This window comes from Ambystoma mexicanum, chromosome 6p (genome assembly GCF_040938575.1).
Source record: "Ambystoma mexicanum isolate Mex_15411 chromosome 6p, UKY_AmexF1_1, whole genome shotgun sequence".
NCBI classification, from domain to species: domain Eukaryota; kingdom Metazoa; phylum Chordata; class Amphibia; order Caudata; family Ambystomatidae; genus Ambystoma; species Ambystoma mexicanum.
This window is the reverse complement of record NC_090935.1, coordinates 42,512,008-42,539,842: the sequence shown is the minus strand read 5'-3', so window position 1 is coordinate 42,539,842 and position 27,835 is coordinate 42,512,008. Positions and strand designations below refer to the sequence as shown.

General features: G+C 46.0%; 1 protein-coding gene across 1 annotated transcript in view; it reads right to left on the bottom strand.

Moving 5' to 3' along the window:
• Positions 1–27,835, bottom strand: part of TMEM8B (transmembrane protein 8B) — an 804,010-nt gene that overhangs the window by 332,324 nt on the left and 443,851 nt on the right. The window contains exons 4-5 of the mRNA XM_069626692.1: positions 21,186–21,319; positions 20,134–20,405 (exon numbers count right to left, since the gene is read on the bottom strand). Of these exons, the coding sequence (XP_069482793.1) occupies positions 20,134–20,405; positions 21,186–21,319 (406 nt within the window). The remainder of the gene's footprint in view (positions 1–20,133; positions 20,406–21,185; positions 21,320–27,835) is intronic.

The following is a 27,835-nucleotide window of genomic DNA, read 5'->3' as shown; positions in this document are numbered from 1 at the left end:
CATTTCGGCCTTTCAGCTGGACTAGTGCCTCCCTATTGGGACGGCCCTGCGGTTCTAGGCGCTTCCATGTTGCCTTTTCGTACGAGAATGTAGCCCCTGTGTACCATGAAGGAACAGGGCATCACACAAGAAGTAGCTGGTCATTTATTGCGGATGCAGCCCACAATGGTGAAATGTGTTTTGGAGTTCATGGCCTAATGGCTGTATGGGCTTGGTGAATTTGTTGTGCATTAAATTTCTATTCTGATATGGACCGTGTAGCGTTCTTCTTTGCAAGTGATGTGGCATATTCCTATTTGGGGAGCGATGTATTGTGAGGAGATCTGCATTGGGTTCCAGCTTCGGAGTATAGTTGCGTGGTACTGTGCTGGGCGCGTTTGCCTACGAAGCCCAGTGAGGTCAGGGATAAGGGCTGCCAATATGACTGTTTTAATGATGTCATGCTCAGGGGCGGGGGATTAGCTTTTGTGTAACAGATGCCGGTCAGCCAGGTGGATTGGTGGAATGATGTGATTTTCGGAATGTTGCTGGTCACAGGTGCCTGTGTTTGCGTGCGTTTCTTGGTGGGAGACTGAGGTCATGTCCATTGGGATAGCTTCTGTATTCGTGCCATCTGTGCCCTGCAGCTCCCATTGGCCCCTCTTGAGATTCATTTGTTCGTTGGCAGGCATGGATGTCTAGTACATTTCACTGGTTGCATTGTGTGACTTCATTGCACCTACGGGGAGTTGTACAATGTGGCCAGGGAGCGGTGTACAGGCACTCAGTGGGGCCGTTTACGGTTGGTTCGCGATGCCGTACTTCTCACCATGGCGGAATGGTACTTTCCGCCGTGCTTGATGGCGTTAGGTGCATGTCCGCTAGGGTCAGAATTCGCGTACCGTTGCGCCATGGTGGTAATTACGGTTTGGCATGGCGCGCGCGCGCGTACTTGGTGCAGTTAGCGTTGGCGTTCACTACGGTGTCGCTAATGGCATCGTACTTTGCGGTGACGGGTCATAATCGCACCGAGCGCTATTCGATGGCGGTATTGCATTTCCGCCATCGTTTTTCGATTTCCGCCAGGGTCGTAATGAGGCCCTATGTCTGATCGCTCGTGTAACAGGGACCCCCACAGCCCCAGCGGTGCAGGGGTCCCTGCTGTGCCATGGCCTTGGGGGGGAGGGGGCAGGAGGGCCCATAAGTTTCTGAAAGAAATGTACCTGGTGGCCACGGATGGATCCCCCAGCCCACTGCCTAACCTTAACATGTCTATTTGATGGAGCGCACCAGCACGCATGTCAGGAACCAGGAGGAATCAGGGGCTCGCCCTGCTTCCTGGTTCCTGTTGGCATGGAGGAGCTCAGGAAGCCGGATGCCTGCCCCGAGAGGAGCTCCCCCTGCCATCGGGAAACAACAGATAAGAAAAGAAAATATTTTAAGTGTGTGTGTGTGTGCGTGTGTGTGCATGTGAGCGAGGGTGTTGCATGTGTACAATGGATGTTTGTATGTATGTATGTATACACGCATGCTTGCAAGGGGCAATTATACAATGTATGTGTTTGAGGGAGTGTATGCGGTATGGTGGGTGTGTGCGCGCGTGTGAATCAACACGTGTTTGGTGTATGGGTGCCGGTGTGAATGGAGTAAAGGAGGGACTGAATGCTGTGTGAATGGGTGTCTATGTGTGAACGAGTTGTTGCTGTGATGCCCATTTAGAAGCTGATTTTGGCAGGCGATGAGGGCTAGGGAGTTAGGGTTGGCATTTGGTGGGTGGGTTAGTGCATTTTTGCGGCATCCGTCCATGATAAAGCAAGCTGCAAGCATGATACGTTATGACTTAGCTAGGCTGGCATTTGAGTACAGCCAGTCTAGCCATTTCTTACTGTGGCATGACATTTCTAATGTGAAGCCATCCACGATAAAGCAAGAATGATATGTTATTACACGATAAGTCTTATTATATGGGCACACTGGCATTATTATGCAGCCAGTTTGGACAGGTGTGCTTATTGTGGTATGGAATGTTGAATGGCAACCCCAACATGAGCATTTTCGTATGCAGGATACTGGCATATAGATGGCAGTGCCAGCCTGGACATCTTTTTCTTACAATGTCATTTCTGGCATTATGCATAAAGCACCAATTAGCATGTTCTTATACGGGAATAATGGCATATGCTTAGGTACTGTCAAAGTGGACATGTATGGGCACAGCCAGTGTCAACATGTTTTAATACTGGCATATATTGTGGGCAAAGGCCTCATGGAAATGCCCCTGTGCACTGTTGGTGAATTGCATCCCTTGGATTTTCTGGATTAAAAGATTGTAAAGTGTCTGCTTTTTTAACCAATTTTTCACCGAAAGTGTGCTTTGTGATGTGATACACAATTTTAACCCATTATTAAAACATATTTCTATGGGAGGGAGTGACCCATCCCCACCCAAATCACTTCTGGTTGGTTCGGACTCCCGTGTTACGCTCGCACGTTCTGGCATATTTGTGGGTAATGCTTAGACCCCTTCAATCACTTAATCACCAGCCGCCAATGGGTGAGTGGCTGGTGGGTGAATGGGTATGAATATATGCATGCCAGGCTGGGGCCCAGGCAAGGGGCATTGGATCATTGATGTTTTCGTACATGTTTTACTGGTATATGTTTGGACAAAGCCAACTTTATGAATGTTATTACACGGAGGAGGGGCGGGGGGCTATAGCACAATGGGGCAGGCAGGCTGTACAGTTTCTTTCTTTGGCATAGCATTTTTTTACTCACATGAGGGGCAAGACCAACATGATGTATGTTCTTATATGGGGAGTTTGGGGTTACTTGTGCAGTCAGCAAGTCAATGTTTTCTTACTGTGACATTGCACGTTTTACTGGTGTTGAAGGCAAAGTCAACATAATGAGTGTTCTTACATATTGGGTGATGCATGCATGCTGCCACACAAGGGCATGGTTCCCTACTGTAGAATTGCATGTTTACTAGCACTGAGGACAAAGTCAATATGAGTACTCTTGCATGCTGGAGTCGGGCAAGCAATAACATGTTTTCTTCCTGTGGCAGGAGAGTTTTACTGGCATTATGGGCAAAGCCAACAAGAGAATGCTTATTCATGGGGATCCTGGCACATACTGGCAGAGTCAGCATGAACATGCTTTCTTATGGTGTCATTACTGTGCATAATATTACTGGCCACGCACAGAGTTGGCTGGTACATTTGAGAGTCAGGACGCAGGAGCCAGGCACAGCCCCCCTGCTACTACATGAGGTTAAAGATTTAAGGTTTGATTAAAACACTGTGAGGGCATCATGAAATAGACACAGACAGCTGAATTCAAGTTTTGGGCTACAGGCTTTTATTCAACAAAAAGCAGGTTGGAAAAAGGCCTAACTTGCCCTATGAGGCCGAACTTGCCAGGTGGGATTTCCCGACCTAAATAAACTAAGGATAGTCTGCGTCAGAAAGTCCAAAGTGAAAATCTGTCTGTGTCCAAAACCTTAGCTCGCTCTCACAGCCATTTGTATACAATGTGCAGGGATGTCAGCGTCAAAACAAGAAGTGTTCAAATCAAAGTTCAGAGCTTCTTCCAGGTGTTAGTTTGGGCAGGGTGTTCCCTTCCCCAAGGTTCAGGATCATTCACAATGCGAAGGGGTACCCTTAGACACACTTTCAAGGAGTTCAGCTTTTCCAAAACACAGTTCTTAGCAATACTTTCCAGCTCCGCTGGGCTGGTTACCTTTCACCAATTTCCCAAAGTACACTTCCTGACCTTAAATTCACCAAATGTCCTTTATATTCATTTATATTGGCACGTATTTTAAGTGGCTTTCCCATAAGTAGACGACCTCGGTCGAAGCGCAGTTGTCAGACCACAGGGTTCACCCATTACAGATCACGCAACTGAGACACCTGTCTTGCCTCTGCTCCCTTGTATACACGTTGCCACAGTTTCAGCTCCACAGCCACGTTGCCACAGTTTCAGCTCTACAGCCACGTTGCCACTGTTTCGGCTCCACAGTCACGTTGCCACAGTTTCAGCTCCACAGCCACATTGCCACTGTTTCGGCTCTACAGCCACGTTGCCACAGTTTCAGCTCCACAGCCACGTTGCCACAGTTTCAGCTCTACAGCCACGTTGCCACTGTTTCGCTCCACAGCCACATTGCCACTGTTTCGGCTCTACAGCCACGTTGCCACTGTTTCAGCTCCACAGCCACATTGCCACTGTTTCGGCTCTACAGCCACATTGCCACTGTTTCGGCTCTGTAGCGGTACTTGGGGGTTTCCCATTTCACACCTTTATGATGCTTTACCATTTGCTTGTTTTGCCACTATTCACTCGTTGCACTTTCATATCTTTCTATGGCTCCTGCAGAGGCCTGTTCTCCGAATTCACACAGTTCCTTTATAATGTAGGAATTCAAAAAACTGCTTTATTTCAGAACAGTTTTCATCAGTACTTGTTTTCACTTAAATAAGTATTTTAAAAAATGCTGATTTTCTTGCCTTCATTTTCTACTCTTGGAAAGGCTTCCAACCTCCTCTTGCTACTTTCATGAAGCTTTCTTAAACTCACATTTTCATGTAATTCACCTTAGGGTTTCGGTCGGCTACAGGTTAGCCTTTCTTTCATCTCTGTTGTAGTTCTATATTCACAAAACCTTTCACTCGGTTTTTTTAGCAGTTTTATGTCATTGTTACTATCAAAAGTATTCAGCAATTTGAATGAGTTGAAACTTGACCGGCTTTCATATGGCCCAAACGATCTTTCGCTCAGACGTGAGCAAATGGACCGGCAGCAACCATGCGGTCTACACCTCAGTGTCCCGGAGTCACTCAGGCTTCTCTGACTTACCGGGTACGCTGTCTCCAGGTGCTCTTCTCCACGTCGGCAGGCTTGCTGTGGCTGTCGCTTCTCCTGGCTCTGTGGGCGCCTCATCCAGGGTCTCTGCCGCCCCTGCTGCATGGAGAGCGATTCTCTCTGACTTCAGGAGGTATGCAGATCAGCTCTGATACCAATGGCCTCTCGAATGCACTTGCTACAATCAACTTCCGCAGCAACCACTTTGCAGTTTGTAGGCGCTTCGGGCATACGTCTCTCTGGTTCACCTCCAGCTTCTGTGGTAAGCGTTCCACACATGATTCTCTTAGCCTCACCTGAGTGGGCCAATGATACCGTCCCCTTGGCTTCAGGTGTAGGCAATGTTCATTCATGACATAACGATCTTGGTACTCGCATTCCTCTTCTTCGTCCCAGTACCAGAGTGGTGTTTATTATGGAAAGAGTTTCAGGAAAAATCATGGAAGGGATTGACAACGTCTTATAAAGGCCTGGGAAATGGTGGACTCATTGTGAAAGGGAAATGGGGGATACTGTGTCTTACCCAAGGGTGACTCCTCCCCACTCTCCAAGTCTCCTCCACCCAGGTAATCCTCCCTCACATGTCCACCCCCAGGGTCAGGATCCGAAAGCAATGGCCTTTCCCTGTAGAATTGGGGGGGAGGATATATTGGGGAAAGAAGTGAGGGCGCCCTCAGATTCCTCGCAACACATACTTTCATCTTTGTCTAGTGCAGCACACAGCATTTCCCTGCAGCAGCATGCTCATCATGCACATTGCACATGCGTGGTGGTTCAGGCCTGCCTTGAGTGTGCTGGGGCCCATGCATTGTTGCTGAGCTTGGTGGGGGAGCCCTCAGCATGGCTCAGAGGGGCCTCCACATTTTGTGTTTCACCACTGTGTGCAATAGCTTTGAAGGGTTCTCTTGCCTGACCTACGGACTTGGCACACTTGTTATTGTACCTCTAGTTAAGGGGTGCAATAAATATATACTTGAACATGTCATTACTTGTACTGTAGAGGAGCAGTTATATTCTTTGTTGCCAGTTCCCGCCTCCTCACCGCCGTCATATTGCAACAGTCGAAGAAGAGCCATAATGGGGCGCCCTGCATCATTCCTATACCGCATTGACTGTATGAGAGACGTTATGCACTCAGACAGCACTACAGAATGTACTCTCGCACTGAAAGTGTGTAAGGATATCACATAGGAGAAAGTTGCATGGAAGGATGTCACCTGCCAAGATGTCAGAATGCATCAATGAATAACGTGGACGAACAATAAAGTGAAATCTGACGAGGACAAAGTGATGTTGTGAAGAAGATATATGAACCTATGCTGAAATGATATGAAAATACTTAGAAGTAATGATGTAACTGGAGCATTAAGAGTAAGATGAACCTAAAGATAAAGTAATCGTGGATCTAAAACAGATGAAGTACCTTACTGACCAATAACTGTAAATATGCAGTAACGCAAGGTAGAAGTAAAACGTATGGAAGCTTGCGATAGAGGAATATACAACGTGGCAACGATAGCCATATCAGGAAAACAGACGATGGCTTACGTTGAAATTAACCAAGCTACCTCAGAGACAGGCCGAGGTTGTAAGAATCAGGAGACGCAGGAAAACAGTTTCATGAGCAGAGACCATGATGAGTCAACATTGGCCCAAAGCGAAGATGCTATTTTTTAAGGATAAGCACAGAGCACAAAGGGAGTACATGGATAAGCTCTGAAAGAGGGACATTCTTCTTAGATGGAAGAAGACAAAAACATCTGTGAGAGCCAAACTGCTGGTAAATTAAAAGTGTATAAAGTTCATAATCGATAGAGCGAGCAAGTCTCTAGAGGCCAAGGGGATCAACAGCACCCTGCATATTTATTTATTTTTTACATTTGTATAGCGCACAGACAGCCCGAGGGCATCTCAGCACTGTTACTTGTGGCAGGCTTAGTTACAGAATTACAGAGGAATACAATAAATTTCCCGAGCATACTAACGAGTAAACAAGATACATACATTCTGACATCCTAAATAAGTGTAGGGTTTTGGTCAGTTTTTGGTCAGTAGGTAGGTTTTCAGGAAGGACTTAAGTGAAGAGCAGAGTTTTCATAGCTTTGCGGAATGCTAGGTGGGAGACCTCTCCTCGCAGGGGTGGTGGTAGGGCGTTCCATGGCAGAGCTGATAGGTATGGGAAGCTGGCACCTCCCGCTCGGGCCCTCTTAACTCTGGGGAATATGAGCATGTTTGCATAAGGAGTTCTGGTCAGTCTTGTGGAGAATTGTCCTCAATGTCACTTCAGGCTGTGATTGAATGAAATAGCCTGATGTTGTATAGAATGATGCTACTCCCGACTTGACCGAAAATACTAGACATCATCAGCACCGAAATCAAGGAAGGACACAATCTAATGCTAAAGAAGTGGCAACTGAAAAAACAAAATCTTCTGAATGAAATTTCAAGTACAGAAGAAGAACTAAAGGACAACCCTAACAAGGTTAAAAAGAAAATAGAAGAATGGGACTGGAGCAAGACACTTGATAAAGCATCCAAGAACAAATTGACCGCCGAGTTGCCGATTAATACAAAAAGGATAAACCAACATCCGGAATACATGAAAATGTTTCTGAGCAAAGTTCTGCGAAATACCTTCTTGAGAGCTTGCTTAAACCTTTTAGCAACAAATGAAATCTTAGCCATAAAAGGCTTGTCTGCTTTGAATAAGTATTGTCATTGTGAAGAAGGAGTTGAGACAGAAACAGAGAGACATCGGTTAGTATCTTGCTCGTGCAATCATCTAAGGTCCCATGGGTGATTGCAGTGGCACTCATACTCCATAAAACCATGGCCTGTGAGAGAGACAGAAACAATATACCAAAACAAGCTACCAGGGACTAAAAAGATGAAGATCGTAACCAAACATGGAAGTAAGGATAAAGCAGCCACATAGAAAGTCCTTAATCTCCCCAATTTGCCCAAGACCTAAGAATGAGCAATTAATCGAGAGAGACAAAAAGAAGAGGACTAAAAAGTTTCCTTTGGAACATTAATAAGTTTAAACAATAGTGGGACAAATTAGAAGGCGCTACATGGTTGGAAATTAAATGGAGGACCTTTTTCTAACATCAGAGAAAACCAAGAATGGCGAAACAAAAGTTGGTTTCTTGTATAAATTGTTTTCAATTAAATGAAGTCATAAAGAAATAAGAAAATACTGAAGTTGTGGCAAAAGGTAAAAGTTTAGGGAAGGAAACAGAGGTTAACAAGTTTCTCAATGAGTTAAGCACTTTTCAATCCCCCAATTAAATATAGGTTAACCCTTTCCCAGCTATACAAGTAAGGATTGTATGACTTTTTGGAGGGGCAGTTAAACACAAAGTCAGAGGGCAAGAAGATTCTTCAGAGAGCCAGGACAGCCAATGTCGATTGAGCAAAGTCTAGGGGAGCTGAGTCACTTCTTGTAAATAACACAAAAGTCTTGCACAAAGTTAAAGAGAGTTTTGTTGTAAAAGGAATCCCTGTTGGGCCACAAGTTGGAAGACTTTTGAAGGGGAAAGCTGCAAGCAACTCTGCAAAGGGCAGCAAATGCAAGTCTCCAGTAAGAGCTAGCAAGCTACACACAACAAGAGGTAAGAACCCCTAGTTTCACAGTACCCCGAGTCTGACGAAAAGGTTCCAGCTGGCTTCTGTTCCTGTTGTAGTCTGGCAGATCCTGTTGTTCCTGGGCCTCAGTCGTGGGGACAAGAGGGAGGACGTCTGGGGACTCCTGCACTACGGTTTGAAGGTCAGCAGCAGCAATGGGCACAAGGCAGATCAGCGGCACTTTGCGATTTCAGCTACTCACAAATAGCACCACTGCGGTTCTTGGACACCTTGTGGACTTTCTTCGCTTCTGAGGTCCAGCTCTCTGTTGAGGAGGCTCAGGCTTGATTAGTTTCTGCTTCAAGGCTGTCCCGAGGATCTTCCTGGAGCTCAGGTCTGGCTTAAAGTCGATGCATTTGATTCTGGTGTTCCTGTCCCCTGGCACTCGGTTCCTGCAGCAGCAAAGAAGTACAGCCAGCAGAGAGAGGAGTCCTAGTCGAGATCATCCTGGGGTTGATTGGTCCCACCAACCCAAGAGGAGAAGTTGCTCTTTCCGGACTTCTCTAGTCGATTAGAAATTCAGAGCTTCAGCAATGCAGCAGGGCTTCACCGGGCAAACCAACGGTCCAGGGGGTGCAGCAAGCTTCTCTTCCAGTTTCTTCTTCGGTTCCTTCGTCCAATGATCATCTCTGCCTTCCTTGCAAAAGACCTCACCTTTTAAGCAAGTTTCTCCCATTCATTTGCAGCCTAGCTTTCACTCACACAGCAGGGTGGCTGTCCTCCAAGGTCAGCCATCTGGCCAATCACCTTTGGGTGCATTCCTGTAACCAAGGAGACTATGCACAGGAGGTTTCGGGAACCTCAATCGCTGCCTGCCCTGCCAGACACGCTGGAGCCAGAGGTGGGCTTCACCAGTGAATCCCGTCAAAGACAAAACAAACAAAGGGACCAAACCTAGTTTTGCACACAGAGTAAATCTCAAGAAGGACCTTTCCAACAAGAAATGGCATAAAAAGAAGACGGGGGCCATTTTTACTAAATGGGCACCCATTGGTGCTATACTGCAACTGCAGATTCAGCCTGCAGTAAAAACTGCCACCAGCCACTACTTGTAGAAAGGGTAACATAAAAAATGTTACATGAGAAGGTAGACAAAGGGGATACTAAGTATCCCCTCCAGCACTCTATGTAAGATAGTGTGTGCTGGGTCTAGAAAGTTACTAATGTAAGTAAAGTCAATTTCACTTTACTGCTCTGCGAAACAGTAGTTTATCCAAGAGAAGGTATTTAAACCTTAACAGAAATCCAAAGGTGCTGTGTGTCACAATACAAATGATGATGCCTATGGAGTTTGTCAGTCTCCAAAACCACAAGAAACATAGGGTTCAGTTAAAAGGAAAATACATGAGAGAGTGGGAAAAAAGTCTCACTCACTCCAGGATAAAAATGAAACGTCCGAATATCCAGCAAAAGAACTGGGGGTCTCTAAGGTAGAAGGGTATTAACACAGAAATGAAAATTCTCTCCCTAACAGGAGTATATCTAAGTAGGCATTTACCAAGCAGACAGTCTCGGGATAGCCACCTAGGCCACACTGCTCGTGATCTTTCTGTAGATTCAGCACGTCCAACTTGATCTCTCTTTGACCTTTGACACAGAATATCATTGCTCTCTTCTATGTCAACGAAATGAGCCCATGGGCATTGAAGACACGGCTATTAACTTGTTTGTATTGTTCCTCTCCAGGTGTGCCTTTTGGTCAGGAGCACATGACGCGTGACGCAGCAAACTGTCCACGATTGGCCTCATCATTGATGGCCTCCCTTTCCATTGCACCCTGAAATGATATGTGATCAGGCATTATCTGAATGCTAATGACACTCAGGCACACCTCAGAAGCAAGCAAATCAACGGGAATCATCATCGTCATATACTCATCCAGACTTTGATGCACTCAACCCCCCTCTCTCTTAACACACCCACAACTACGGCCCAGTTGGTTCGTCCTCTGGAACCTTGAACTTTATCTTTTGACTGACCATCTACTTTGGGCCTGACCATGACAGCAAATAGCTGAAGAATTGTATGCCACAGCAAACTTACTTTAGTTAACGCCGTCACAAAGGTAGTTTTCTCACACCTCTGACTTCCCTGCGGCATCCTGCCTAGACGCTATCCACAGAAAATCTGTAATTATTATTATTTTGTATTATTATTAGAGTATTTATTGAGCACAGACCTAGCTTTAGGTGCAACAGAGCACTTTAAAAGTCCTAAGTGGAAGTGCACGATGAAGGAAGCAGATCGCACAGGATCACAAGGGAGCAGGGAGCTACCTACAGGGGAGGCCAGGCTATCTGGCAGCAAGGGATCTGCAGGCAACCAGGGGAAGAAACAGGAGGAGCAGATCACTGTTAGGAAAGAATTCTCTTTCCCTCCACACTTCTATGGACCGCCAAACCTTTTGCTTTTGTTTTTGAACCTGTCCTGACTTTTTACAGGTAAGTGAAGCCATCAGCTTCACCTCCCTTGCCTTATGTTCGTTTGTTATGTGGAAACTGATCATTCCTTCAGACTAGCATTTCTGGTAAACTATGTTTCCCTTTTTGTCTTTGACCTGTTTGGGTAACTTTGTAACAGTGCACACAGCATCTTACCATGCAATGCAGGGGGATACATTTGTATCACCCTAGTCGTTCACACTTGGGATTTTATGTTACTTTAATATGTGCCTAGAGACAAGCTGGTGGCAGCAGATACATTGTTACAATTTTTGTATTATTTTCAGTTGTGGGGTGCATTCAAAAGCCCCAAACAGAAGTCCCTTTCACGTGAAAAGCAGGATTTTTCAACACTGACACAAAAACCTCTTTGCTTGTAGCTGCAAGTGAAAACTGAAGGTACCGTCTACCTGCAAAGCAAGATTTCTAGAGACTGACCCCAAAAACAGCGTGAGGAGCATCTGAAGTTTAAATGTGAAAATATACCACTGCTAACAAGAAAAATGTCAGGGAAATAGACATGGTGCGTGCTGACAAAAAGCAATGTATATTATGATTCACATATAAAATACCAGTGACATTTGAAAAGCCACTTTGTTTTCATGAGAAAGTGAATCTGGGCAACCCATTTTGCTGGCTGTTGGACACATGTCACCACAAACTCCCCCACTGGAAAGTGACATCCCCCATCTAATTACAACTGCAACAAAGAGTGTCCTGCTAAAAGTGTGGAAATCCCAGTGTTCCCCAGGTCTGCCAGCTCTGAAGGCAGTTATTGCAGGACAAGTTCCCCTTGGTTGGAGCATGACTAAAAGTTGTGACGACTGGGGGCACAACTTCAAACAGGGAACCAACTTCAAACAGCAAGCTGCAAACACAAAGAGAATAATAAAAACTCTGGTTACAGGCTGACCCAGTGAGACTATATGGCCTTAAGGCAGGATAATTGCCATTTGTCCCACATGAAGATTTACAATGAATTTAAAAGGACTATTATAACTAGGGCCTTTTTTTCCCATCAACCATAAGGCAGATTTTCTTCATTTATGTACCATTTTATAGGTCATTTTCAAGACATTTTGGAGATATAAAATGCATCCACCTGCGACTCAGGGAAATGTAATGGCCATCTAAGAAGTGTTTCTGGCTGATGTGAAAATGTTCCAAATGTGAGATTTGGTGAACGGGTGGAAGGTGAAATTGGGAATATGTGTAATAAGGTACATATTCATAACTGTTATACTTTTGGTGAAAAGGGCAGAAAAGTGCCACATGGACATGTAAAATCGTGCAGACCTAATTCCCCATTATCAGCGGAATGAGAAAGTATGAATATTATGGCAGTTATTAGTAAAATTATAATGTTTTCCCACATAACTAGATTTTTGCTGCCATATGTTTGCTCCGGACCCCTAAACCAATCCTGACTGGGAGGCTGGGTTTGGGAGAAGAGAGAAGGGTAACTGTCCAATCATATTTGGGTGACCTCTTGCAGGATACTTCCAGCAAGATTGTAAAATTGGAGGTGTCATCGCTGCTAAATCAGGGGGACTGCACTAGGAGGAGGAGACAGAACTGTTGAAATTTACCATCAAACAGCGCTGATGAAACTTAACATCTGACAGCTGCAAGGAAACACCAGAGGAGATTGCTGAGAGTAAATCTGGGTGGAGCTGTCTATTTCTAGGAAGGCCTCAATGGGAAGGGAAAGGAATATATGCGTGGGGGGATGTATACGAAGAGGGGGTCTTCAGGGAGTTTAAATCATTGCAAGAAAAAGAAGGTGTCCCGAGCAGGCAGTTTCTCTGGTACCAAGGAGTCCAAAAGGTGGCTAAAGATAGATGGGAGGGCTGGCCGGAGGAACCGCAAGCAGACCCACTACTTACACTGATGTAAAATCTGATCGACGGCTGGCGGCCAGTCTCAAGGCTGTACAGCATACTAATAGACACACCGAACCCCAAGAGCACAACATTGAAAGAACAATGGGAGACAGACTTGGGCACAGCAATAACGGAAAAGGATTGGGAGAGGATATTGGGCTACCCCAAAGCAGTATCATGGAACCACCGCTTTAAACTGAGACAACTAAATGTGCTGTACCGCACATACATGACTCCACACAGGATAGCCACATTCAATAAGAGCGGTAGTTCACGATGCCAATGGTGTGGAGGCGAAGGGGCTGAATTGATACACATGTTCTGGGTTTGTGGGCAAGTGAGGGGGTTTTCGCCTGCAGAACAATATATTGCCTGCAGATTTTGCTTGATAGAACAAGCCTGCAGAGCGGCTGGCGTAGCAAGGTATGAATGGTCGCCGAAGGAATGCCTGTTTGGAGCTTACCCCAGAATTAGCAAACACAAGCACGTGCTCAGATTGATGGATATGGCATGCATTTTAGCCAAGCAAACCATCGCCATGTCTTGGAAGAATCCTGGGGGGCCACAATACGGAAAATGGCATAGGGAATATGAGAGGTGGGCAGAGGCGGAAACCAAAGTGTGGATGGAAGGTGTCAACAGATCGGAGTTGGATGGCAACGACAAATGCGTCGCATGTCAAGCACTGGTGTGGGACATGTTCCATCCAACTGACGACAAACCCCCCTGAATAAGTCAATGTGAGACACACCTACCCCGTGTTTGTACGGTTATCTACCCGCGCCCAATTAATGACATTAGGAGAGTGGGAGAAACAACTGAACCCCGGGCACCAAGATGCCTGCCCCAGCGAACAATACAACACACCATATGACCCATGTAGGAAACTGTTTGTTTGTTGTTAAATGGTTTTTATTACAATTTGGCATACATGTATGACTTAAATGGAAAGCGATATATCGAAATGCATGATTGTACTTAATCATATGCCAATAAAAACATTATAAAATATATAGGAAGCCTCAAAGCTGACTGGGCCCTATGGTAGAGAGCGGGAGGCCATCCTCAAGAGTGGAGTGACCAGACCCCTGTCCTATCTTTCCAGAGGGTCCTGTCCTGAACCTGAAACAGTGGCTTGCAATGTAAGTAGAAGAGAGCCATGGGAAACCAAAAGGTGAGTTGTCTTCTTGCCTTAAATCCTTCTCCCTTTATAGTGGGTGCGAGGCAAAACTGTGTCGATTCTTAGCCTACTTAACTAAAAAGATTAATTTAATTAATTCCCCATTTAGTGGAACACTACGCGGTGCTTTTTCTTAAAATTCGAAATTAACAAAGCTCACATCCCAGTGTGTGCTGAAAAACTGTAGCCTTTAATTTAATTGGGTAATCCTTTTTTCCTTTTGACCCTGACTTCTTAAAGGAAGAATGGTGTCTCTCTTCTTAAATCAGTCCAATCTGTTTGTCCGACTTTCCCCTACCACAGGCCTTTCATTGGAGGAGGTCTGAAATCCAAAATTCCCCAAATCATTCCAATTTTTATGACCAACTTCCCCAACACAGACCAAAGTAGGAGGGGTCTGAAAAACAAACCGCTAAATCACCATGTGTTCATTTTAAACCAAAAGTGTGGGTGAAATAATAATTATAAAATTATAATATGTATTCGTACCAATCTTGACACCATAATGCTAGCCTTTTAAGCCCGCAGGAGAATCAAACTTGCGTAACATCGCTTTTTAATTGCATTTGTTATTTATCAGTTTTATTATTTCTTGAAGTGACATTTGTAGAAAGTAAAGAATTGTGATTTGTGTTTTTATTAACTCATTTGTGTAATTGATTTGAGTCCCAAGAAGTTAATGGTGAGCCACAAAGAAGGTGGCACGTGTAGTTCAGTGTGATTCTATTATGTTTAATTTAAATAAATATCAATATATTTCCGGTACACCGGCCGGGTTCTTGGCTCATTGTTAGCTCAGGGGGGGATCCAAGGGGCATGATATGGGTCTGAGATAGGGCTGAATAAAATGATCTGTTAAATAGTTTGTTGCCCAACCACTTGAGTGGGGAGGGATGGAACTCCCTGTGTTGGGGGGGGGGGCTTCTCAATAAATCATTACCTTGTGTGCACATTCGCATTCACCGCCTCCGGCTATTATTGGAGCGCCAGCTACTAAACATGGCTGGTAAGCCAAAAGGGCCCTGCAACACGACTTTCTGCTCGTGCTTTGCCAATATGGCTGTTATGCCTTCTCCCTGCCTTGCCAGGTCAGGATATCCCATATAAGCTCATGAATTCACCAGGGAAGGTGCAGCTTTCGTGGGCTAGTGCTGCCCTCTGAGTGCGGGGCTCAGGAAGCGAGTAGGTCTGGCTGGTCATATTCCACTTCCGGGATAACAGAGAGTCTGCGTGTGGGGCATGAGTGAAACCAGCAGGGGTCCCTGAGTGGACCCCTGCTGGTAGTACGAATGGTGAAGATCATTGCCATTGGTGTGTTGGGGATTACTGCCAACCTGGATTTGGAATAAGAGGACTCCTGCAGCCGTTTCCTCAGATTGGTATTGGAACCAAGAATCCCTCGTAGAACAGCTGACTGAAGATCTGAGGAAGACTCCTGAAGTGTCCAGGCAACACTTTACGCTTCTGGCCCAGTGAAGCCCTGTTGGACTATCTAATCAGTGAAGGACTTGTGCGGTGCTTCAACCCCTGGACTGCTGGCACCAATCAGACGTGACACGTTCTTGATGATCCAACCATCCTGAGCATTCGGAAGTGTCCATGGCCTATACGGTGGACTCACCATCTCTCCAGTTGGCTCCCCGTGTTCTCTATAGGATAGCACTGAGAACAAGTCTCTTTGGATCCTTCCATTCCTCTGTGTTTTGGTCCTCGAACCACCTGAGCAGTAAAACCTGAAAGATAAGAACACATTTTTACTTACCCAGTGTTTTTGTTGCAGCTCTTCTTTCGAACAATCACCAACACAAGCAACGTACCTGCATCAGATATATTCTGGGGGAAAGCATTGTGGCTCCTGTGACTTGTGGGCACAACTCCCCCTTCTGTCTAGTGATTAGACTGCGGAAGCTGGGGAAAATCACGTGTGACTTGACTCCATTTTACATCATCACTCTACTTGCCTGTGTGGATCATTTAAGTGATTGAGTGCATTTTAAGAACTTATGGTGACTCTGTATATGTTTGTTATTGAGTATTTGTATTTGTATCTGTTTTATTTGTAACGCGCACCGTCAGGCCCGGAGGCATCAGGGCACAACTTAGACATGGTTACATAATGAACATACATATACTCAAACTTTATATACAGTGCACAGTATTCAGAGTATACAGCAATATACATCATTTACAATAGAGCAGGCGCTTACTGGGACAGGGCTCCCAGGTACGTAAGAAATCCGAGTATCAAGGTTGGTTGAAGAGCCAGGCTTTCGTATTGGACTTGAAGGCACTGAAGCATTCTTCTGATCTGATGGTGAGGGGGAGGGCCTTCCACAGCTTGGAGGCTAGGACGGGGAAGCTTGATCCACCTGCTTTTTGTAGTTTGAACCTAGGGATGGTTAAACAGTGGGTCTGGGCTGTTCTTTGCGGGCGGACGGGTAGGCGCGGGGCGGGATAGCCGGTTGCAGAGATGCTGAGGAGCTTGGTTGGCTAGGCATTTGTGGGTCAGCCTAAGGCTTTCAGTGCAATTCTCTGTTTGACCGGTAGCCAATGTAGATTGGATCTGGTTTCCGAGATGTGGTGGTTACGCGGGATGTTTAGAGCCGCTCTGATGGCGTTGTTCTGGGAGATTTGCAATTTGTTCAGATTCTCTTGGCTGGTTCCTAGGTGGAGGGCGCTACCATAGTCGATTTTAGCCATGATGAGGGTTCTGGCCATTGTGAGCGTGTTTGAAGTGGTCAGAAATGGCCTGCAGGCTGCAATGAGTTTGCAGGTGTATGCAGAGGCAGATCTGACTGCATTTGTTTGTCGGGATAGGGATAAGGTGGCGTCAAGATAGACACCTAGGGTTTTGGTGTCTTTCGAGACTTGGATGGTGTTGCCATCGATGATAAACGATTGGTAAGATGGCTCAAGTTTACTAAGGCGTTGCGTAATAATAAGATAGTGCCCAAGATGAGGAGCTCAGTTTTGTCATCGTTGAGGCATAACTGGTGTTGTGCCATCCAGGCTTGGATGACCAGGTAGACGTCATTCAGGGCCTTGGTGTCAGCCAAGTAGTCTCCAGTGATGTGCAATATTATCACATGCTTGTTATATTGCATTAGTGTGTGTAAAGGCCTAGAATAAATAACAGTATTTGCGTGCTACCTGTCTAAATTGAATTATTGTGTGCCATACTGTGTGAACCCATTGAGGGTCATTGACCTCACTCATAACCTCCCGAGAATAGCCTAGACTGCTCTCCCGTGCTACCTTGATTGGGTTTTGACTAACCTCTCAGAGTCTCCCTGTTCACTATAACTAGGGCGGGGTCCTAACATATGCCCACCAAACCAGATTCTAGTGATCCATTTTAACAATCACCCAGTGCCAGAGGAGGTGGAGAGCAGAGGGTGTTTGGTCCTAGGTCTTATGGAGGAGCCATTTTACATCCTAGCAGTTGTCACATCTCACTTTGACTACTATGATGGGGTTTCTGTGGTGCTCAGAGCAAAAACCATCCACAAACAGCAGTGGATACAGAACTGAAGAGACCCAATCCCATTGCCCCGATCATGAAGACACTACATTGGTGGCGGGTGAGGCGATCGATTGGTTTGGAAACTATCCATGTCCGTCAAAGTCTGCCAGTCCTGTACACCAGGCCAACCATCTGAAATACCCAGCACTAACAGGCACCATTGTCCTAAACGTGGCCTCTCCAAATCTGGCCCCCACCAGCGGGCACAAAGGTGTTGGCGGTAGGTCACTCACGGTATAGTCACGATTCCACAGTGTGAAATACTTTTCTCGAGCAGTGATTTAAGTGGGCTTGAAATTTAAGGGGCGAGGTTCTAGAAAGGGGGTGCACCCTATGCAGGGCATTCAGAACAACCTGACCCAAACAATACATTATGGGACCCTGCAGACGTGTCTTTTGAGTTCTCAGGTCGTCTTGTTTGCATTCAGTCTGAATATTGTAAAATATCTCTCTGGCTCGGTTTGCAAATAAATTGCTGTCTGTGAATAAATCACGTTTTCACTCAGTTTATACACAGTTCAGTTAGTGAGCAAATCACCCTGATTTGGGAAATAAATCACCTATGAGAAAGGTGAGGGGGACAAATTGCACCAATGTGGGTTCCTTGCTGCTTTGCATAAAATGAAAGAGCATTTGAAAACACTGGGCATTCATCTTGACAAAAACTTGAACATGAATGCCCAAGTGAACAATCTTGTTTCATCGGCCTCATACTTCCTCAAGTTGTTTCGCTACCTTAGACCTTTTATCTCGGAATCAAATTCCGAAACTCTGGCAGGGGCTATAATCGGATCAAAGATCGACTATTGCGGTAGTCTCCTTGTTGGGTTTCCGCTATCTGACGTCCATCAGCTACAGGTTATACAGAATGGAGCAGTTAGAGTGGTGAAACGTCTATCTAGAAGAGACCATGTGTCAGAAGCCCGTCGAAGTCTACATTGGTTACCTGTGCAGGCCAGGGTTGCGTTTAGGCTTCTTCTTATTACACATAAATGTGTACATGGAGTCATGCCCCTCTACCTGAAAGAATTAATAGAATTAATCATGGTAATAAAAAACATCAGATTCCTTCGATTGGATGAAACAAATATCCTGAGTATGCCATGCCTGAAAACAATAAAATCTAGGGATTCTGCATTCATTTCAGCAGCCCCCCTTAAATGGAACTCTCTTTCATCTATATTGAGGACCACCTTATCTATGGAAATATTTAAGAAGGGGCTGAAAACCGCACTCTTTTTATAAAATGCTTTTGCCTCACTCCTGATCCTGTCGTCGTAGGACTTCCGCTCTTGAGCCAGTCCTCGGATTCGGCTTTGTTTTTGTCCTTGTTCTGTTTGCTTGTTTTACATTTCACAGCGCCCTTAAGCCTTAGGGTACCTGGTGCGCTATACAAATGTTAAACATGAACATAAACATTTTGAGAACATACAAATGAGAGATTTTTATATTTGACAAATATGTCTGTGATAGTGATTCAAGTCTGAAACCTACTGTGCATGTAATATTCTCCGGGCCTTGTGCTCATTTCATTTGTCACAGCACTCACCCTAAAAATAACATGTCTTCAAAGCATGAGCCACATAGACTCAGAATATGCGGTGTGGCATCTGAAGTTATGTTCTCATTTCCTTAAAGGTATTCTTTTCATCCTTTGTAAATTCGCTACTTATTAATGGGTGACAGAAAATGCCTCAGCTTGGGGGGCCATCTCTACCCTGGCTAGGCGGACCCACTTACAGCCATGGTCTTGAGGCCCTGCTGTCTTGAGTTCAGGGGACTCCAGAAGAGGCTATTTTTTCCTTCAGATGGTGGTCCTCCGGCACTGTATCTTTCAAACATCATCTCCCCTCTCCCATTTCTGCCTTCCTCGAATCCCTCATGCTTAGTGCAAGAAATTGTAGAAGTTTACCTTGGGGACCCAGCTTCTGCGTGGGCTGCGGGCAATGGGGGTGAGAAATGGGGTGACGCCATAGCAGGCAAATAATAGGCTTATAAAAGGTATAAAAACAGGGGGGAAAAATAACAGTCCATTTTATAGTGATCACTTGAAACATACTCAAATCACATAATAAATCAACCCGACAATACCTAATTTGATACAGTAGAATGATCAGCAAAACAGTATATCATATTATTTTCAGCATCTTGAATGGAAGCCTACAATTACCAGCATGCAAAGCAATGTCAATCTCCCCTAGTTTTCACAGATGTACTATCAAGACAGAAAGAAACACAGTGAAAGAAAATGTATGATATGAACACCTGGTGGAAGTTATCGCTCCCTTCATAATGTGGCTTGATGCACCCCAAGGATTTCAAATCACTCAACGCTTGCCACAGACCATGGCCACTTCCAGTTACCTACTTACTCCTGTGTGGGCAGTGACCTAACATGAATAGCATTTTAAGGTGCCTACATTCAAAGCAGAGTTCTTCTGAGCTCGAAATCTACGCTCTCCGGAAGCAGCAGATGGGTGCAAGTGGTGTATTCTGGGGTGGCTTGGCCTCTTGACTTCCCAGGAACTGGGTTCAGGGCAGACAAGGAACAGAACCCCGGCCATATTCTTACAATGCTTACATCCCCACGAGGACACCTAGAAAGAGGCAGAAGCCAGGAAAGGCACTCACCTTTGATTTGAACTGTGATCTTGAAGTGGACGGTGCCAGGGATGGCGAGGTATTTCTCCACCAGGACATAGTACCAGTTCTGCCAGAAGGGGAGGCGGGCTCCGACCTCACAGACGGCCCTCTCCTTGCAATCCTGGTAGGTGGAGTTGTGCAGGGGGGGTGCTTTGGCTCGGATCTTCAGGTGCACCGGGCACCCTTCCCCTGTCCTGTTGCCCGTCCTGCAGCCCAGGAGTTTCACAATCACTTTGGAGGTGTAGCTGGGCACAAACACCCTGAAAAGAATCAAGGAAGAAGGGGGTTTGAGGGGGGCAGGTGGAAAGAGAGCAAAGGAAGTGAAGGGGGTGCTTAGGAGAAGGAGGGAAGAAACACAAAGGAAAGAGTCTGCTTATAAGAGCAAGGAGGCCAGGGGCTGGGTGCAGAGATGCAACAGCAGAGGCAAAGGGAGAGTTGCCCAGTGGAGAGCCAGAGGAGGAGAGAGGAGGAGAGAGGAAATGAAGAGGAAACAGGGCCATAGGGAGGGAGAAGGCAGAGTGGAAGAAAACGAGTAAAGAATGACAGGTTGTATACTAATTGACCTTTTCACAATTGACTTTGGGAGAATTGACTTAATTTAGAAGGTCAATTAGGACATATATGCAGGGGGAAACCCCCTGCAGCCCCCCACCCAATCCAAGAACCCCTGCAACCCCCCATCCAATCCCTTTATATTACTTTGTAATCCAAAACCAACCTAATACATATATAAAATAACTAAAATAATATAAAGGTCAATTGTGCAGAAGGTCAATTAGGATCACTATAATTAGGTCAATTGTGCAATCGGTCAATTGTAAAAGGTCAATTTGGGTAATACCGAATGAAAAGGGGGAGTGACAGCAGAGGGGGAGGTAGATCAAAGAAAGGAGAGACGAGAGGGATGGGTAGAGAGCAAAAGAACGAAGGAGCGAGAAATGCTCAAAGCACTCAGCAGAAAGTAAGTCAATGAGGTCCACTGGTAAGCCCCCCCCCCCCCCGCCCCCGGCTCCAGGGGCACATCAGCAGTGAGGACTCACTTGTAAAGAGCGGACCTGTTCCGTGGCTGGATCATCTGCTCAGTGACATATCCGGGGTACAGGGCGGGAATCCCAATCAAACGCTGGACAATCAGCTGTGGCTGGAACAAGTACTGGCACTCATCATAGAGACCCTGAAGAAGGAGATGAGGAGGCGAAACAACGATTAGACAAAGTGAGAAGAGGAGAAGGGAGAGGGAAAGAAGGAGAGTGATCAAAGTAATACAGGAAGAACAGGATGGGGTCAAGGTGAGGCTGCGGGAGAAGGATGGGATAAAGGGGAGGCAGTGAGAGCAGGATGGGATACGGGGGAGGCAGGGAGAGGGAGACAGCTAGGACAGGGCGAGCAGGGTGGTATCCAATTGAGAGAGAAAGAAGAGGAAGGGTTACAACTGAAACAGGGCGATATCTTCTTACACTCCTCCTCTTGAGCACAGATTTCATAGCGCTTCAATCCCCTCGCTTTCAATTTAAAATGGCCCTGGGGTTTCCTGATCAGACCCTATCCCATCCTGCTCTGCTCTGTAGCTCCTGTGATGCGATCGGGAAGGGTGAGGTGAAATAAACCTGGTCAGCCATCTTGGGTTTGATCAGTTGCTGTGTATTTGGTGACACCCCTGTGCAGTACCGTTACCCTGTGGGTTAATAGCATTGATGAAATGAAAAGGCCTCATTTAAAGGCCATGACTCTCCCTGTCTGGCCCTGTCCAGGACTGGGAGGACCCACCAACCTCGTTCAACTCTGGCATCATCAGCTGATTGTGGACTGATCCATGCACCGGTCCCCCGTTGAGAAGCCTAAGGTAAGAGGGCCACGTGTTCATCTCAGCCATCACCCACATTCTCCGACCTCTCAGCACAACGCACACCCTTATCTCACTACATGCTTGGTGGTAGTTGTGGACCACCTCCATTCCTGCATTGTTTGTGCATGCTCCTGGACTTTCGCACTATGGTGATTTTACTTCTATGCCACCCCATTGCTGCATTGTTTGTGCGTGCTCCTGGACTTTAGCACTATGGTGATTTTACATCTATGCACCCCCTTTGCTGCATTGTTTGTGCATGCTCCTGGACTTTCACACTGTGGTGATTTTACATCCATGCACCCCCTTTGCTGCGTTGTTTGTGCGTGCTCCTGTACTTTCGCACAATGGTGATTTTACATCCATGCACCCCCATTGCTGCGTTGTTTGTGCGTGCTCCTGGACTTTCACACTATGGTGATTTTACATCCATGCACCCCCTTTGCTGCATTGTTTGTGCGTGCTCCTGGACTTTCGCTCTACCATGATTTTAGGTCCATGCACCCCCATTGCTGCATTGTTTGTGCGTGCTCCTGGCCTTTTGCACTAGAGTGATTTTACATTTATGCACCCCCATTGCTGCATTGTTTGTGCGTGCTCCTGGACTTTCGCACTATGGTGATTTTACATCCATGCACCCCCTTTGCTGCATTGTTTGTGCATGCTCCTGGACTTTTGCTCTAGGGTGATTTTACATCTATGCACCCCCATTGCTGCATTGTTTGTGCATGCTCCTGGCCTTTTGCACTAGAGTGATTTTACATCTATGCACCCCCAGTGCTGCATTGTCTGTGCGTGCTCCTGGACTTTCTCACTATGGTGATTTTACATCCATGCACCACCTTTGCTGCATTGTTTGTGCATGCTCCTGGACTTTCACACTACGGTAATTTTACATCTATGCACTGTCATTGCTGCATTGTTTGTGTGTCGCACTACAGTGATTTTACAGCTATGCACCCCCATTGCTTCATTGTGCCTGCTCCTGGACTTTCGCACTATGGTGATTTTAGATCTATGCACCCCCATTGCTGCATCGTTTGTGCGTGCTCCTGGACATTTGCACTATGGTGATTTTATATCCATGCACCCAATTGCTGCGTTCTTTGTGCATGCTCCTGGACTTTCGCTCTACCATGATTTTACGTCCATGCACCCCCATTGCTGCATTGTTTGTGCGTGCTCCTGGACTTTAGCACTATGGTGATTTTACATTGATTCACTCCATTTGTGCGTGCTCCTGGACATTTGCACTATGGTGATTTTATATCTATGCACCCCCATTGCTGCATTGTTTGTGCGATTTTACTTCTATGCACCCCCATTTCTGCATTGTTTGTGTGTGCTCCTGGATTTTCACGTCCATGGTGATTTTATCGCACTATGGTGTATGCACCCCCATTGCTGCTTTGTTTTTGCGTGCTACTGGACTTTCACACTATGGTGATTTTACGTCCATGCACCCCCTTTGCTGCATTGTTTGTGCATGCTCCTGGATTTATACAGTAGAATGATTTTACATCTATGCACCCCCATTGCGGTATTGTTTTTGCGTGCTCCTGGACTTTCGCGCTGTGGTGATTTTACATCCATGCATCCCCTTTGCTGCATTGTTTGTGCGTGCTCCTGGACTTTTGCACTAGAGTGATTTTACATTTATGCACCCCCATTGGTGCATTGTTTGTGCGAGCTCCTGGACTTTCGCACTATGGTGATTTTACATCCATGCACCCCCTTTGCTGCATTGTTTGTGCGTGCTCCTGGACTTTCGCAATTTGGTGATTTTACATCCATGCACCCACTTTGCTGCATTGTTTGTGCATGCTCCTGGACTCTTGCACTAGAGTGATTTTACATTTATGCACCCTCATTGCTGCATTGTTTGTGCGTGCTCCTGGACTTTCGTACTATGGTGATTTTACATCCATGCACCCCCTTTGCTGCATTGTTTGTGCGTGCTCCAGGACTTCTGCACTAGAGTGATTTTACATCTATGCACCCCCATTGCTGCATTGTTTGTGCGTGCTCCTGGACTTGCGCACTATGGTGATTTTACATCCATGCAACCCCTTTGCTGCATTGTTTGTGCGTGCTCCTGGACATTCGCACTAGACTGATTTTACATCTATGCACCCCCATTGCTGCATTGTTTGTGCATGCTCCTGGACTTTCACTCTACCATGATTTTACGTCCATGCACCCCCATTGCTTCATTGTTTGTGCGTGCTCCTGGACTTTCACACTATGGTGATTTTACATCTATGTACCCCTTTGCTGCATTGTTTGTGCATGCTCCTGGACTTTCACACAATGGTGATTTTACATACATGCACCCCCATTTCTGCGTTGTTTGTGCATGCTCCTGGACTTTCGCACTAGGCTGATTTTACATCTATGCACCCCCTTTGCTTTCGCACTATGGTGATTTTACATCCATGCACCCCCATTGCTGCGTTGTTTGTGCATGCTCCTGGACTTTAGCACTATGGTGATTTTACATTCATTCACCCCATTTGTGCGTGCTCCTGGACATTTGCACTATGGTGATTTTATCGCACTAGAGTGCTGCATTATTTGTGTGATTTTACATCTATGCATCCCCATTTCTGCATTGTTTGTGTGTGCTCCTGGATTTTCACGTCCATGGTGATTTTATCGCACTATGGTATATGCACCCCCATTGCTGCTTTGTTTTTGCGTGCTCCTGGACTTTCAGACCATGATGATTTTACGTCCATGCACCCCCTTTGCTGCATTTTTTGTGCGTGCTCCTGGACTTTCGCACTATGGTGATTTTACATCCATGCACCCCCTTTGCTGAATTGTTTGTGCGTGCTCCTGGACTTTCGTAATGTGGTGATTTTACATCCATGCACCCCCTTTGCTGCATTGTTTGTGCATGCTCCTGGACTTCTGCACTAGAGTGATTTTATATCTATGCATCCCCATTGCTGCATTGTTTGTGCGTGCTCCTGGACTTTCGCACTATAGTGATTTTACATCCATGCACCCCCTTTGCTGAATTGTTTGTGCGTGCTCCTGGACTTCTGCACTAGAGTGATGTTACATTTATGCACCCCCATTGCTGCATTGTTTGTGCGTGCTCCTGGACTTTCGCACTATGGTGATTTTACATCCATGCACCCCCTTTGCTGAATTGTTTGTGCGTGCTCCTGGACTTTCGTAATGTGGTGATTTTACATCCATGCACCCCCTTTGCTGCATTGTTTGTGCATGCTCCTGGACTTCTGCACTAGAGTGATTTTATATCTATGCATCCCCATTGCTGCATTGTTTGTGCATGCTCCTGGACTTGCGCACTATGGTGATTTTTCATCCATGCACCCCCTTTGCTGCATTGTTTGTGCGTGCACCGGGACATTTGCACTAGAGTGATTTTACATCTATGCACCCCCATTGCTGCATTGTTTGTGCGTGCTCCTGGACTTCTGCACTATGGTGATTTTACATCTATGAACCTCCTTTGCTGCATTTTTTGTACATGCTCCTGGATTTTCGCACTAGTGTGATTTTACATCCATGCACCCCCTTTGCTGCATTGTTTGTGCGTGCTCCTGGACTTTCGCACTATGGTGATTTACATCTATGCACCCTCTTTGCTGCATTGTTTGTGTGTGCTCCTGGACTTTCACACTAGGGTGATTTTACATTCATTCACCCCCTTTGCTGCATTGTTTGTGCATGCTCCTGGACTTTCGCACTATGGTGATTTTACATCTATGCACCCCCTTTCCTGCATTGTTTGTGCGTGCTCCTGGACTTTCACACTAGGGTGATTTTACATCCATGCATCCCCTTTGCTGTATTGTTTGTGCATGCTCCTGGACTTTCACACTATGGTGATTTTTCATCCATGCAGCTCCATTGCTGCATTGTTTGTGCGTGCTCCTGTGTTTTCGCACTAGGCTGATTTTACATCTATGCACCCTCTTTGCTTTCGGACTATGGTGATTTTACATCTATGCACCCCCTTTGCTGCGTTGTTTGTGCGTGCTCCTGGACTTTAGCACTATGGTGATTTTACATCTATGCACCCCCATTGCTGTTTTGTTTGTGCGTGCTGCTGGACTTTAGCACTATGGTGATTTTACATCCATGCACCCACATTTCTGCGTTGTTTGTGCGTGCTCCTGGACTTTCGCACTATGGTGATTTTACATCCATGCACCCCACTGCTGCGTTGTTTGTGCGTGCTCCTGGACTTTCGCACGAGGCTGATTTTACATCTATGCACCCCCTTTGCTTTCACACTATGGTGATTTTACATCCATGCACCCCCATTGCTGTATTGTTTGTGCGTGCTCCTGGACATTCGCCCTATGGTGATTTTACATCTATGCACCCCCTTTGCTTTCGCACTATGGTGATTTTACATCCATGCACCCCACTGCTGCATTTTTTGTGCGTGCTCCTGTACTGTCACACAATGGTGATTTTACATCCATGCACCCAATTGCTGCGTTGTTTGTGCATGCTCCTGGACTTTCGCTCTACCATGATTTTACGTCCATGCACCCCCATTGCTGCATTGTTTGTGCGTGCACCTGGACTTTAGCACTATGGTGATTTTACATTCATTCACCCCATTTGTGCGTGCTTCTGGACATTTGCACTATGGTGATTTTATATCTATGCACCCCCATTGCTGCATTGTTTGTGCGATTTTACTTCTATGCACCCCCATTGCTGCATTGTTTGTGTGTGCTCCTGGACGTTCACGTTTATGGTGATTTTATCGCACTAGAGTGCTGCATTGTTTGTGTGATTTTACATCTATGCACCCCCATTTCTGCATTGTTTGTGTGTGCTCCTGGATTTTCACGTTCATGGTGATTTTATCACACTATGGTGTATGCACCCCCATTGCTGCTTTGTTTTTGCGTGCTCCTGGACTTTCGCGCTATGGTGATTTTACGTCCATGCACCCCCTTTGCTGCATTGTTTGTGCGTGCTCCTGGACTTTCGCGCTGTGGTGATTTTAAATCTATGCATCCCCTTTGCTGCATTGTTTGTGCGTGCTCCTTTAATTTTGCATTGTGGTGATTTTACATCCATGCACCGCCTTTGCTGCATTGTTTGTGCATGCTCCTGGACTTTTGCACTATGGTGGTTTTACATCCATGCACCCCCTTTGCTGCATCGTTTGTGCGTGCTCCTGGACTTTCGTAATGTGGTGATTTTACATCCATGCAGCCCCTTTGCTGCATTGTTTGTGCATGCTCCTGGACTTCTGCACTAGAGTGATTTTATATCTATGCACCCCCATTGCTGCATTGTTTGTGCGTGCTCCTGGACTTGCGCACTATGGTGATTTTACATCCATGCACCCCCTTTGCTGCATTGTTTGTGCGTGCACCGGGACATTTGCACTAGAGTGATTTTACATCTATGCACCCCCATTGCTGCATTGTTTGTGCGTGCTCCTGGACTTTCGCACTATGGTGATTTTACATCCATGCACCCCCATTGCTGCATTGTTTGTGCGTGCTCCGGGACATTTGCACTAGAGTAATTTTACATCTATGCCACCCCATTGCTGCATTGTTTGTGCATGCTCCTGGACTTTAGCACTATGGTGATTTTATATCTATGAACGCCCTTTGCTGCGTTGTTTGTGTGTGCCCCTGGATTTTCGCACTAGTGTGATTTTACATCCATGCACCCCCTTTGCTGCATTGTTTGTGCGTGCTCCTGGACTTTCGCACTATGGTGATTTACATCTATGCACCCTCTTTGCTGCATTGTTTGCGCATTGTTTGTGCGTGCTCCTGGACTTTCACACTAGGGTGATTTTACATCCATGCACCCCTTTGCTGCATTGTT